This window comes from Penicillium verrucosum (assembly GCF_028828655.1).
Source record: "Penicillium verrucosum strain IBT 35672 chromosome Unknown utg000001l_segment0_segment0, whole genome shotgun sequence".
Lineage (NCBI taxonomy): Eukaryota > Fungi > Ascomycota > Eurotiomycetes > Eurotiales > Aspergillaceae > Penicillium > Penicillium verrucosum.
In genome coordinates, this window is record NW_026643210.1 from 6,881,922 (window position 1) to 6,895,858 (window position 13,937).

Sequence of the window (13,937 nt, forward strand, 5' to 3'; positions counted from 1 at the left end):
ATTCTGATTTTTTCCGCTTGACTTTTAACGGATTATCGCTCTTACTACCTACCGTAGACCTGGCTTTGAACCGCCCATAGGTTCCAAATCTCAGAACCTGAACCTAACCTCAAGAGGTTAGGTTCTAAACTTTTTAACCTGAACCTAACCTTAACCTCAAGGAGGGTCATTGAGGTTCAACCTCATGAACCTACATGAACCTGCATATACATAATTTTTCGACGCTTTTCCTCTTTTGGCTGCATAAACTTTTATAGCTGTTTCGTTGATCTGGCGGTATTTATCTGATTACTCTGTCAACGTGGTGAACTATGAAGAAATAATTATTTAGAAGTAAACAGAAGGCACATTCATTAATAAATTACAAGTAATATTCGATGATATCGACGTGGTAGGTGGTCAATAGAGGTCACCAGCGAAATTGCATATAAAGATGCAGATATATATATTCTGAACACTATAGCCTATGTGTATCTTCACCAACAGAACTACAATTTATCAAGAAAACCACTAGGATATAGTTGAAATCCCGTTATTTTTATATCAATTAAATCGTTATACCTCCCTCTATGAATTCGTCTTAGAGGATTCGGGTTAAATTATCTATATATGTCATAAAGCTAGTTTAAAGGTTCTCATTATTGGACTTAGCCAATTTCAACAAGACGGTTTTCCCAACTCGAGGTTAACCTCCAGGTTCTATGCGGGTAAGTCAGGTTAAATTCTAGGTTCTTTACGGATAAATGAGGTTAACTTTCAGGTTCTATGCGGGTAAGTGAGGTTCTCTTCTAAAATGATCCACTATAATAGCCAATCAGATATAGGTCGATAGATACAAAAGACGATAGATCAATTCTAGTGCGTAGAATAGGGTCAAACCGATCCCCCAGGAATATCGCGTATCTTTTCAAAAGAACTAATAAGTGAGTTCCTTATTCTCTTCCTCCTTAACAATTATACCCTCTACTAGCTTGCTAAATCTATTATATCTCAGCCCTCCGGCGCCTACGCGTCGTCTAGCTTCGATACCACGGACAGTTTACCATTCGACGCGCTCCAATACCTTCTCCCTAACGATTCACTATCCCAACGCGAAAGCCAGAGCCAAATACTATCCGAAGGCCAACTTGACTCAGTTCCAGACCTTCCAGACTATCAATCTCGCGTAGTACATCGGGCCCCAAGCACCCTACCGCGAATCAAGCCTAATCGTATTAACGAATTTATTATCTATACACCCGAAATGACAGCGGAATTTGTGAAGTGGTGGCTTGATACTAGCTATGGCAAGTCGAAACGGATCAACTGGGATACAAACCCAACAAATCGTCGAGCAGAGTGCTGGAAAGGGTTCCAACAAGTTGCAAATGCTAAAGATGGTAAGCTAGGCGTTATGTGTAATAAGTGCCGTACAGTTCTTACGCATCCTACTACGAATCATACTAGAACGTCATCGATGCAGAAACATCTTGACGGTCCAAGGTACCGAAAGCAACTACCGAAGAGGGGTACTGGTAGTATCCAACAATTGCTTAGTGACGCGGTATGTTCTCTATAGTCTAAATCCTATATTTATACTAACAATAAATTTACTATCAAATAGGCCGAGAAAAGACCAGCGCCTATCTTTACCCAACAAGTATAGGAGCAGATGCTTCTTAATCTTATCACTACATCGAATTTACCCTTTCTATTCGTCGAGCATCAAAAATTCCGTGATCTCTTTTCCTTCGCACGGCTAGCACCCGAGCCACCTAGCTTTCCATCGAGAAAGGTGATTCGCGAGCGCCTCCGGGGTTTCGTGCTACAACATCAACAAGAGACACTACAATTACTCCCATCTAGAGCAAAGCTATCACTCGCACTTGACTGTTAGACTTCACCATTCCATAACGCGTTTATAGCTATAACAGGATACTTCCTAGACAACGAATAAGAGTATCGCGAGGTCCTCCTTGGTTTCGAGCCACTTTCTAGAACTCATTCTAGCTTAAACCTAGGTAAAGTTGTTCTCCAGATTCTACAGAAGCATAGAATCACAGATCGTATACTAGCGGTAACAACTAATAATACGTCTAATAATAAGACGCTTATGGCCGCGATCAATAATTCAATCCGGGAACTACAACTAAATACGGATTCAACGATCATTCAAGTGCCCTGCCTTGCTCATATTATCCAATTGAGTCTAGTTGAATTACTTGGTAAAATCAAGGCCTCGCCAAAAAATGACAATACTAAATTACAATGGTCTGAGGATCGTGTTCGATCGCTTCGTACGCGCCAGCAGAAGCGAGATATCGCCGATACCCTAAATAAGGTATACTTCTAGTGGATAATATTCTATATATTTGATATACTAACTATTATTATAGGTTCGAGGTCTTACAGTCTTTATTAATAGAAGTCCTCAACGTAAAGAAGGGTTTCTGAAGCTCGAGTCTAATAGGCAAAAGCTTATCCCAATCCAAGACGTCTATACGCGATAGAATTCAACGTTTCTTATACTTCGCCGGGCGAGAAGGCTTCGTACCACATTCGACGAGTACTGTTCTATCTCGTTCTTTAACCAACCCCATTTTGCATTAAGTACAGAGGGGTAGCGGCAAATCGACTATCTACTTCATATTCTCCAGCCCTTTTTCACATACACCACCCTAGTCTACCAGACTAATGACTCGAGTATTCATCTTGTCTTTAGTATTTATAACAGGCTCTTTGATCATCTTGAAAGATCGATACGTCAGCTTCGTCGCAAGAAAGTTGCCTAGAAACAGCTAATGCTTTCCTCCCTTAAGGCTGCAAAAGATAAGCTATCAAAGTACTACGGTCAAACAGATCTTATTAAAGGTGATCTCTATACTATTGGAACGATCCTAGATCCATCTAATAAAATAGAGTTCTTTTCAACAAGTGATTGGGCCCCAGATAACACAGGAAGAGACTATAAAAAGGAATACCGTCGGAGTCTCCAGTCCCTTTTTAAGAAATACCGCCTTCGTATACCATCAAATATATCACCGTCTAATAGTTCATTATTCCCAGCTAAATCAGCGCTCGAGAGGATGATTAAGGGCGATTCCTTACAACGATCAACTAGTAGTCCGCAGCAGGATGAGCTTACTAGGTACCTCCAGAGTAGTAAGTAAGGAAGTCTTCGATATAAAGCATAATACTAATCTTCTTAGCCACTATCAATAAATCCGCTCAGATCTTCTGGAGAAACCATAAGAGGGAGTTCCCTATTCTTACAAGCATTACTCGTGATATGATGTCTATCCCAGCGACTGGTGCCGGTGTTAAGCGTCTTTTTAACTCTGCCCGGGACATTTGCCACTATCGCCGGGGGTCGTTAAGCCCAGAGACTATCCGTGATATCATATTATACATGTGTACAACAAGATTTGATACTAAGGAGGAGCAGCGGCAGATTCTCCAAGAATATCTTTCAGAGCAAGAGATCGCAGCTACGTCCGAAGAGCTTCATATTGAAACACATTGTGCCGAAGCTATCAGTGACACTGAGGAAGATATCGAAATGCACCTTGATACCCCGGCCGTAGCACCACTCTCAGCCGTTGCCGCTGGAAAGCGGCCGGCTATCAATTCTGACGATAAGGAAGACCCTGATACCGATGACATTACGGATCCAGAAGAGACCTCGGAATTACCCTTACCTAATACGCAGCAGCGTGTATCAGGCAGAATGCGGAAGAGGTCGAGACTGTTGGATGGGTATATAGTTTAACAGTTCAAGTCTTAAGAACCCTATATTCTAGATATAATATAGAAAACTGATGTTTGAAATCCCTATCGAAGATAAAGCTACAATATGCAATATTAGACATACAGTGTCCTTCTGTAAGGCTATAAAGTACAAAAATTTTGGTTTACAGTTACAATGCAATACAGCCTGTTTCTATATAATTTATGCAACTGAGCCCGAGTCACGTTTTTTAGCTGTTTGTCATGTTTGTTTAACCTGAGGTTCACCCGCGGGTGAACCTGATGAGGTTCGGTCCTCGGATGGAACCTCCCTCAGGTTCCAAAACCCAGAACCTGACCCGCCCAAATGGAGGTTCAGGTTAGGTTCTTCAGGTTCACCCGCGGGTAAGTGCCAGGTCTAACCTACCGTTTGCTCCTAGGAATACGACTTCAGCTCTAGCGACCTCGACATCCGCAAAAATATGAACCATCGATCATGTCTACTGTATGAGCTAGCCGCCTATAACGCATGACGAAATTTGCGGCCCCTTATTTGCCTAATGTTAGGGAACAAACTGGATTGCAGCAATCTATAGTGCTTCCTATGCCGGGCGGTGATTTTCTTGCCCTCAGAGGGCGGCCCTCCAAATATGATAAACATGGAACTCTGCCTAGGTATTTAGATGCATAAAGTATGCAGATTTCGGCAGTATTATTTAGTATTCTATTTACAGCTTAGTAGTATAAATTGAAAGTATATACCATATAAGTACTACTATGAATATATATTCCATCTAATAGAATTAGGTAGCAATCTTTAAAATTACCAACCACTACTTTTCTTAAAGAGATTGAAAACCTACAACGTCACTATTACATACTATGATTAATTATAAAACTCAATTTCTTAAAATTTCTTAATATTAATAAAGAAATAGATGATAAAAGTAATATTCAAACCTAAACAGTGCTAAATAACAGTAATTTATTAAGATGACTTAGCAGTTTTATACGTCTAAATTGAGAAAGGTCAACTTTTTTAATGCAAATGAGGGCCGCCCTTAGGGTGCCCGCTCTCAAAATGTTTTTAATGAGGTCTACGTCTCCGTGGCCTACCTAAGGTCACCTGACCATCCAACATATTGACGGCCACACTCGATCGTCACTTCTATTCATCATCAATTCTATTGATTTTCTTTCGTTCTCGGAGTTCTTAACTCTTCCCCTCTCACACGAAAATGGATAAACAAACCCAGACCAGGCGTTGCGATGAAGTTAAGCGACTCTACAAGCTACTTAAGAGTTGTGAATCTTGGTTTCTTTCCCCCGGTGATCTCCAAGGCCTCGGAATCTATAGCCAGCAAGTTGGCATGACAGGTGACGGCTCTGTACAATTTGATCCATGTTTCTTTCGGCCTTATCCGGAAAAGGTGCTACAAAAATATCCACTCGATACGGTTTCGATGGCTGCGGACCATCCTCCACAGACTCTTCAACGGCTTAATAACCCCCGGGACTTCCAGACTCTATTACGAGAAGTCCAGAATGACCCTAAGGTCGAACATCCCCTAGAATTCGCTAAATCAAGATGGGATACATTGACACTTTTATATGGGCCGGATGTCTGGGAAGATCATGCCAGACAGACACGTTGGCATATTCAATCCCAGCAGATACTTCCTCGGAGAGGGCTTCCTCGGAGAGGGCTTTCCCCGGGACTCTACTCTTAGCGATCTAAGATCTATCTACGAACGGAGGTTAGTATACTTTGCTTTTTCTCTTTTACTCTACTGTTTTTAGGGACTAAATATACTAGGACGAAATGGAAGCATAGCGCTCCTAAACTATATGGACTTAATAGAAGGAACTATTGGCGTATACTAAGTCTCCGAGAAGTTTTTCAGCCAAGCTTTAACCCACATGCAATTATGGAACTTTTATCCGATGTTCCCGCAAATCATGCAGAGAATTGCCTTACTCTCCAAGAAGTAAGCGCCGTCCTAACCGTGATGGTTGCTCGAACATCCGATCGGCCGTTCCGGGACCACCCGATCCATCCAGTTAGTATCTTACTTACACTTCCTAGCTACTAGAGATTTCCTAAGTACTCACTTATTTTTTATAGTTATTGGTTCTTTCATACACTGGACAGAAACATGGAAGAATAATTCAAGCTTCATTACATGGAGAAAGCTTGCTTTTGCAATATTCTCAGCTATGGAGTTTTGCGGATGACGAAACGGCACCAGTTGAACTTTTCGTTCGTTATGATATGAGCCAGCCAGTTCCGATAGCCTTAGAAGAGCCGAATCCTATTATTGGCTCTCTTGTCGGCCCTGTTACGTCTATGAGCTTGAATTAGCTATTTAATACAGACCCTACCACAAAGTATTTTACCCACCCGCATTTTTACCCCACCATCACAAAATATATGTAAAGGAACGAAGCCAAATTGATTCAATACTGACTAAGTCGATATGCTGTTTACAAAAAAGCTTGGAGAAGGGAAGGAATGAAGCAAGCGAGATAATAATAAGGATGACGGGCAAGGCGGTGGCAGAACGGAAGCGTACGGAGACGGAAGCCTATATGGCAGGGCCATATATGTAGTAGGAAGCGGGTCTAACCCGTTACAGGCAGCTAGACTGCGATATCGCCCGTCTATAGGCACTAGAAAGTGTCCACGGCCCGTGGGCCTTTTGAAATTTGACGCCCATCGCCCACTATTATGCAAAATTAATGCAAAAATTACCCTATTAGGCTATTTTATGTATATAACCAGATCTTGGCAGTACCTACTTTGCTAAGAGTGTCCGCATATGTCTTGGCGACGCTAAAAGTGTCTCCACTTTAACGGGCGTTGTCGTAGTAGCTCTCACTGATACACGCCAAGACTCGCCCCGAACCGAACCGGCTTGCTGGCCCTACGCCCTCGACCCCACCTGCCGCTCCGCTCGCCTGGCTGAGAGAGATCCGATCTACAATGGATCCGAGCCCTACGATCATGGTAAAAACCATCACATCTTAGTCGCCTATAACGCTAACTACTAGGAACTTAAACTTAAACCCGCTCTATCTGATCTCGGTAACCCTATAGGTAGGCTGCGCCAAAACCCAAGCCAATCTATGGGCGCCCATTAGACCTATTAAATCGTAAAAACGTGACGTTCACATGACTATATAATTTATGCATTTCTAGGTGGTTTTTTGGGTATTTTGTATACATATGAAGTATCTGAATATATATATTACCCGCAATTTATAGACTCAGATAATGATTCAGATGATGATTTTATTTCATATATACATTGCACTTCTTTTCAATGATAGGCCCAGTCACTATCATCCTATCTTGTTCGCTTACGAGCTCTCACTGACGTGCGTAACCCGGTGCTTCTAGGATCGGATTCCGGAAGTGGGGCATCAGTGGTATTAACTATGTAGTCAAGCTAGCTAATGAGGGGCTTTGCCACGTGACAAGTCACGTGATGATAACATCATGCCCCCACGAACAAAGGTCTCGTCCCGAGGCCTAAAAATTGCTATGTAATGGTTTTCCTGGAGGTTATGCGGCTTCGGGTTTGTGATGATGGAGCAGTTCGGACAGTGCATGGCGTGTAAAATGTCTTTGACAACTTTCGATCCTGGCTTCGAGGTCCTTGATTGTGTCTGGCAAGCTGTCTTTGCCGTGCATGTATGCCTCATATCTACCGATCTATGCTCGATAGAGATCGTATCTCCGTTTGCTGTTAGGTGAATTGAAGTCGGTAAAGCTGTATTTGATATCCCCGCTAAGCTTTGCCATTGCTTCGATGTCTTGAATGAGTGTGATGGTAGTGGGGTCGAATTCTTTGATGGTATCTAGCTTGATCTGTAAAGCTTCCGAGATCGGTCTGATAGTGTTGGCTTTGGGTATTGTCTCTATATATGCTTCAATGGCAAGTCTCTCGTCGTCATCGTATATGATCTCTATATCGTTATTGGCTGTTTTTTCCTGCTTTTTGATGCGCTTTGGATTGGTTGTGTTGACGTATGGTTTGGCTTTGGCTGCGTTATAGTCGAAGTTAATACTATGTTCGGTGAAGAGTTCGCGCGGAGTGATATGAACGTTTGCTTTACTTGTTGTGTCTGCGTATTCGATGTTGTAATCTTTGAGGTCGATTAGCCTGGTTAGCGTGCTTCTTGTTCTTTTGTTATTGTTACCGAGTAAGATAGCTAGATTATGATGATCGGTGGCGACGATATCGACTGCTGTTTTAAGCTGCTGCTCTATCTTGTAGTCTTTGTTATTCCGGATGGTTCGATGCTGACGTTGTATGGAACGGGGTATGTTGACGAACGAGGCCGATGCGACGACTTTGCCGATTGTGAATGTGGTGTTATGTCTGATGTTTGCGTCGGTTTTGAGGCTTATATTCCCTAGCTTGTCTGCGTGTTGGCGACCGATAAGTGGCGTTCCTCCTCGTACGATAATAATGAATGGCAAGCTATATATATATATTAATGGTGTAGGATCCTCGGGTGTTCGTCTAGCTCGTATGTGGCCGTTTCGGTCAAAGTCGATAGGGTATCTGATTCCCCTTTCTGCTGCCGTTATGTTTTTGGATACTATATAAACGCCTTCGTCGGATAGCTTTACCCCGTTTGGTGGTAGGAACTTTGGAGGGTATTTGATATAAAGTGGCGCGAGAGCTTTGTCGGTTGCTGTAGGGTTTAAATCAATTGGGTCTGGCGTGGTGTTAGATGGGTCCTAGATTGGTCTTTGGGAAAGACCTTTTTCGCTGAGAATGTCGTTTTCTTTTAGTATACGCGCGACGTTCTCCTGTACTCTAGCGTCTATTATTGCTAGAAAAATCTCTTCTTCTCCTTAGCTGTAGGCTAAATCGGTCTGCTCGAGCTTTTTCTGGTTGTCTATGAGCTATGCTTTGCCTCGTTTCTTGGCTATAGTTAAAATGCGAGTGAGAAATGGAAAGGTTGGAAATTGAAAGTGAGAGAATATTGAAATGTGAAGAAAGAGGAAGTTGTGTAACGATGTTTTTAGTTTACGATGCTCTTAGGTTTGATGTGCCGTAAGAATAGGATTTGCCCTGATTTTGTGGTTATTGTTGGTGATTGTCCTGGTCGTATTGGACGAATAGGTCACTATATCCCTCCTCGGTAGAGGGGATCCAGATGTCGCTAGCTGTACCGCGACCTCTGTATCGTACTCTGTATTCTGTTCTCATTGCTCTTATGCCATCGCCGCGCGGTCGGCCGACTGGTCGTGTTCTCTTGTCAACAATCCTTTCTACCGCCTATGGGCTAATAGGTGGTAGTTGAGCTGGTTCGGGTGTGCGTTCCTAAAGATCCTCGCCGGGCGGATCTAGTTCCAGATGCTCCACGCTGATGACAGGGTGGATTGTCCAGCTTGGTGGTAGTTCCAATCGATACGCTAGGCGTCCGACGCGTTCGATGACTTTGAACTTTCCGGCGAAGCGCTGTGCTAACTTTCGGGGTAGGTCTTGATTTGCGTGGATGTTATAACCGTGGCTAAGGCGCAAGTAGATATAGTCCCCTAGAGAGAACCATTTTCTCTAATAAGTTTTATCATAGTAGTTCTTCATTGCCATAGCCGCGTAGCTCAAGCTGCGTTCGGCGTCGAGACGGATTGTGAAATCCTGTTCTGTGGCGAATGCTTGACGTAGCATTTGTGACGGTTGGCGTAGCTCCACGCCGTACATCAGTTTGTGTGGTGAATAGCCGGTGGAGGCATTAGTAGAAGAGTTCAAAGCTGCCTGAAGGAATGGCAAAGCCTCATTCCATCGGAATTCGGGTTTGGTGAATTGTCGTGATTCGGGTTGGGTGGACTGGTCTGTTTCTGTCCGTTTTTGCTGTGCTGCCCAGTGTCTGATCGCAATCTCTACTGTTTGATTTGTTCTTTCAGACTGACCGTCAGCTTGGGGGTGGTAGGCTGTAGTGAAGAATAGATGAACTTGGAGCAGAGTGAAGATGCCATGCCATAGGCCCTTGGTGAACTTTGGATCCCGGTCCGAAATGATGACCACTAGGAACCCCTAGTCTACTGTCCACTAGAATGTTAAGACTGACTTTGACTAGTCTACCCCTTGCTAAGTTGTCTTCCCTAGCACAAATCTATTTTGTTTTGTGAACTTGTCGGTTATCGCTAGGAGAGCATCGAATCCCTCGGGCGTTTTGGGCAAGCCTATAATAAAGTCTATAGTGATCGTATAATAGGGGATCGGTAGGGTTAGAATCGGTTGAAGTAGACTATATAGTCTATACCGCGGAACCCTATTCTCTAAGTATATTGGGCATTTCTAGATTTCTAGATATATCGTTTGAGTAGCTTAGCGCCTTTATAAAAATAAAGGCCCTTTATTCGCTCCTAGCATCTATCGTAACCCTAATGTGCTTACTGATTGTGCACTAAGCTAAAGATTTCTTTTATTATAGACTTCGGCAAATAAAGTGCCTCTGATCTATTATTGTATAGTAGGTACAACAAGTTATTACCGTCTAGTCTATAGGGTAGTCTCATTAGCTCTAGGTCGTCTACGGCTTATTCGTCCCGGAGTATTTAGATCACCTTCGATAGACGAGTGTCCTATTCGTAACCCTATGTGATCTTCCTTTTTATGGTGTCGGAAAGCTCTATGAACACCATTGTCTAGTTGTGATTGCTAACTTACTCGCTTTCTACTACGTCCGCGGGGAAAGCGTCAATGCCCTAGGTGAACGTGTCTAGGTTATTTTCCTTAGTGGGCTTTGTAGGGTTTGAACTCCGGAGACGCGAGAGAGCGTCTGCGACCTTATTGGTGGCGCCTGAGCGATGAAAAACCTTCAAACTGAAAGTTTGAATGAACTGCGCCGCCCTTACGAGTCGTAAATTTTGGTTCTCTGTGGCTGCTGAACGTAGGTTTGTGTTGACTGCAATGTTGACTGTGGCGGCGTGGTCTGTGTATACGATGGCTGGTTTGTCCGTTGGGACTGCTAAAAGAAGATGTCTTATCTTCTGTAGCATCCAGACCAAGCATGCTACCTCTAGCTCGGTTGGCCAATATTTTTGCTCTGCTGCGGACAGTAGTCGGCTCAAAAACATGATTGGTTCCACTACCGTTGCTGGAGGTGGTTTCTTGTGATCGTCATGTTTCCAGCCCGCCTTAACGTGGAAGATCATAGCGCTATGCCCGTGATCCTTTGAGCTATCGATTTCTGCATAAAGCTGCCGGGAGTGATCGAAGAACACAGTCATATGCGTCAAAGCGCGACGCATAGCTGTTTGCAATTCCTCAAAGCTGCGTCTTTCGACGTCTGTGGGATTTTCCAGGTTTGTGTGCTGTGCGAATCTCTTCCTTTGATTCCCTTTTCTTGGACCGAGTTTCAACAATGCAGTTTTCCGGTCATGCATAGCTTTTGCCAGCTGCGCATGCCTCCATATTTTCGTGCGAAAGTAGCCGACTAGCCCAAGGTATGTTTCGAGTTGTTTGAGATTTCTTGGAAAGTCCAAGCTGAGGACTGCATGCAGCTTTTCCTCCATTGTCGTCATCCCGAGAGAGTCCACACGTTGTCCGAGGAGGGTGACTGTGGGGAAAGCAACAAATGTCTTTTTAGGCTCGATGCGGATGTTGTACTCTTGTAGTACACTCAGTAGTATATGCAGGTGCTCGATGTGTTCCTCCAAGCTGTTTGAAGCAATGACGATGTCGTCAATGTACGCCCTGCAGAACTTTCGTAGTCCTCGGAGGATCCCGTCTAGCTGTCGTTGGACGTATGCGATAGAGTTGCAATGTCCCATCATTGCTACTTTTAGGACCTTGTGACCTCTGTGTGTGATGACTCCTAACTTGCCAATGTCGTCTGGATGGACTCTCCACTGGTAGAACCATGCAGCGGCATCCATGACTGTGATAAATCGCTTCCCATGGCAAAGCTGTAAAATGTCATCCTGCGTGGGCACTGGGTACATATCCTTGACAGCTTCTGCATTTGCATCACGGAGGTCCACCACCGGTCGGCCGACTCTGACGGTTTGCCCGTTTTTTATGACATCTCGATAGGCAACAAAGACTGGATATCGTGTCGGTGTGTGCCTCGTGGCCCAATCAAGCTTCCTATCAGCCTTTAGGCCGTCGAAGACCTTGTCGATTAGGTCTTTCTCCTTCTGCCCAGTTGGGTAGACTCTCTTTCGCTTAACGCGCTTTTCCCATCCGTCAAGCATTAGGATCCTCATCCAATCCTCTTAAGGGACATTAGCGAATTCAGGCTTCGACCAGACGTTGTATTTCATGAGTGCGCCCTCAATAGTGTTTACGATAGATTCGTCGCCGTATACTATGATGCCGTTCTCGAGTATTCTTTCTCTGGCGTTTTGGGGTCGTAGTGTCGATTTTTTCACCTCTTACTACTAGTTTGTAGCTAGAGTGGCCGCGTCTAGGTAGACCTGATAAGCTGTAGAGTAGTCGCTCTCTATCAGTGTTCCGAGCCGCTAGTGACGAGCGATAGTCTAGGTGTTAGGCGTTTGATTTGTGATTAGCACGAATGTAAAGTTCGAGTCTACTATATAGGTATATAGCGTGGTCCTTTAGTCCTCGGTAGGGCGGAAGATGAAGTCTCGATCTTTTGGCAAGCCGTACTTCTCTTTAATCTTAATCGGTATATTGATCCTTATATAGGGTGGAATGACCACTTTGTCCTTAGAGAAAACTAGCTTTGTGTCCAATCTATTTGCCTTTGATTGTATGCTGACTAGGAACTCTATATCTTGATATAAAGCAATTTGTGCTATTTTTCGATCGAAATCTAGCTTGAAACCCTCTGGTATAAGGACGTCGGTGCCGATGAGCAGCTTTGCCTTAAGGTTAGGCACTAAATGAGCTTCTATTGTCAACTTAGCGGTTGCTTTAGGCCCTATAAAATAAACATTCAACTTCATCCACTCCTTCGATAGGTACTACGAGCCGATGCCGTTGACTAAGATTGGAGTTTCGAGGCTTTCGATGTACGGGCTAAGCTTCCGGGCGATTTCTACGTCTATAAGCGTTATGACATAGCCCGTATCTAAGCACGCGGTTAGGCACTGATCGCGCGATTCCAATGCAACCGTTGCTATCGCGTATCTCTATATACGGAACGCGTATCCTAGAGTGTGGCTCTTGTTTCGGTTAGATTTATATAGAGGCAAAGCTCCTTTTGCGAAGAAAGCTGGGGCAGTATCGACTGTTGTGCCAGCTGCGACGGACTTACATTCGCATGCTTCTGCATCCAAATGATCGTGTAGTGCGTTTCCTGATTGGAAACTCGCGTTGCAGTTCAGGCATATAACTGCGACTACCGGGAAACAAGTTTGAGCCGTTGGCTCATCGTAACCGCTCCATGACTCCTCATCTTAAGGCTGCTCTTCGGGAGGAACATCATATGGTTCTCCATAGTATACGTCGTCATAGTAGGTATTGCTCTGGTCCTCGTTTTCGTCAAAGAAGTCGGTTTGCTGATCATACTGATAGTGTTGGTTAGGATCGGCCATATAGGCTTGCGGTTTGCTGTTATGATAAAATGGCCTGTCTGCAATTCTCAGCTGATTTTGGTTTCCGGCTTGGAGATGAGGGGGTAGCGGGGGGGGGGCAAGCGCTGTTGTGCTGGATTTTGGCCTACGGTTTGATTCTAGCTCTATGACTGTCCTTGCCATCTCCTCTGCGTCTGATGACGGTTCCATGGCTTTGGCGGTGTTTGATTCTGGCCTTGGTTTGTGTCTTGAACATTAGGTCGCTGATCTCGGTTAGCCTCGAAACGATGACTGGTCCAGTGTTGCGTTCGTTGCATCGGGATTCTCCCACGGGGCTGGGGCTGCGTCCTATTAAGGGTTTGGGGAGGCATACGTGTGTTGAAGCGTTGCTGTCGGGAAACGACTTGATCTTGCCAGTCCAGGAACTTTAGGTCCAAGTAGCCGAGGAAGTCAGTCAAAGTTGTCGTCTCGGTAGGATTCATGATGTCTCTGCGCAAAGACGGTTCAATATTGTCGCGAACTTTGACCAATTGGTCGAAAAGCTCGTCTCGTCCGACAGCGCGCGAGTTTCTCATGATATCCTGCGCGTAATCTCTAGGTTCCTTTCCTACACGCACGTCGTTCCACGTATATCTGGTTGCATCCAACTTCCGGAGGGTTTCTGCCCTTGGCGGTTTCCAACGTTTGATCAGTTAAGGGTACCAGCCTTCCTCAAGGGGCATCCACCGCA

The 13,937-nt window shown here is 44.4% G+C and overlaps 6 protein-coding genes across 6 annotated transcripts; 2 read left to right on the plus strand and 4 right to left on the minus strand.

Annotated features, from left to right (window-relative positions):
- Positions 1–3,065: 3,065 nt before the first annotated feature.
- On the plus strand, positions 3,066–3,748 carry N7516_002553 (uncharacterized protein; the record flags this gene model as incomplete). The annotated part of the gene is made up of 2 exons (XM_057215273.1): positions 3,066–3,141; positions 3,189–3,748. The coding sequence occupies 2 exons, from the start codon at positions 3,066–3,068 to the stop codon at positions 3,746–3,748; spliced, it is 636 nt and encodes a 211-aa protein (XP_057077156.1).
- Positions 3,749–4,943: 1,195 nt separating this feature from the next.
- N7516_002554 (uncharacterized protein) lies at positions 4,944–6,161 on the plus strand (the record flags this gene model as incomplete). Its single annotated transcript, XM_057215274.1, is given in 5 exon segments — positions 4,944–5,327; positions 5,338–5,462; positions 5,522–5,765; positions 5,831–5,989; positions 6,081–6,161. 5 exon segments carry the CDS (start codon positions 4,944–4,946, stop codon positions 6,159–6,161), a joined length of 993 nt encoding a protein of 330 aa, XP_057077157.1.
- Positions 6,162–9,278: 3,117 nt separating this feature from the next.
- Positions 9,279–9,700, minus strand: N7516_002555 (uncharacterized protein; the record flags this gene model as incomplete). Its single annotated transcript, XM_057215275.1, has 2 exons — positions 9,279–9,575; positions 9,635–9,700. The coding sequence occupies 2 exons, from the start codon at positions 9,698–9,700 to the stop codon at positions 9,279–9,281; spliced, it is 363 nt and encodes a 120-aa protein (XP_057077158.1).
- A 732-nt stretch (positions 9,701–10,432) lies between these two features.
- On the minus strand, positions 10,433–11,923 carry N7516_002556 (uncharacterized protein; the record flags this gene model as incomplete). The annotated part of the gene is made up of 1 exon (XM_057215276.1): positions 10,433–11,923. One exon carries the CDS (start codon positions 11,921–11,923, stop codon positions 10,433–10,435), a length of 1,491 nt encoding a protein of 496 aa, XP_057077159.1.
- Positions 11,924–13,090: 1,167 nt separating this feature from the next.
- N7516_002557 (uncharacterized protein) lies at positions 13,091–13,228 on the minus strand (the record flags this gene model as incomplete). The annotated part of the gene is made up of 1 exon (XM_057215277.1): positions 13,091–13,228. The coding sequence occupies one exon, from the start codon at positions 13,226–13,228 to the stop codon at positions 13,091–13,093; it is 138 nt and encodes a 45-aa protein (XP_057077160.1).
- A 143-nt stretch (positions 13,229–13,371) lies between these two features.
- N7516_002558 (uncharacterized protein) lies at positions 13,372–13,782 on the minus strand (the record flags this gene model as incomplete). The annotated part of the gene is made up of 1 exon (XM_057215278.1): positions 13,372–13,782. The coding sequence occupies one exon, from the start codon at positions 13,780–13,782 to the stop codon at positions 13,372–13,374; it is 411 nt and encodes a 136-aa protein (XP_057077161.1).
- Positions 13,783–13,937: the final 155 nt, after the last annotated feature.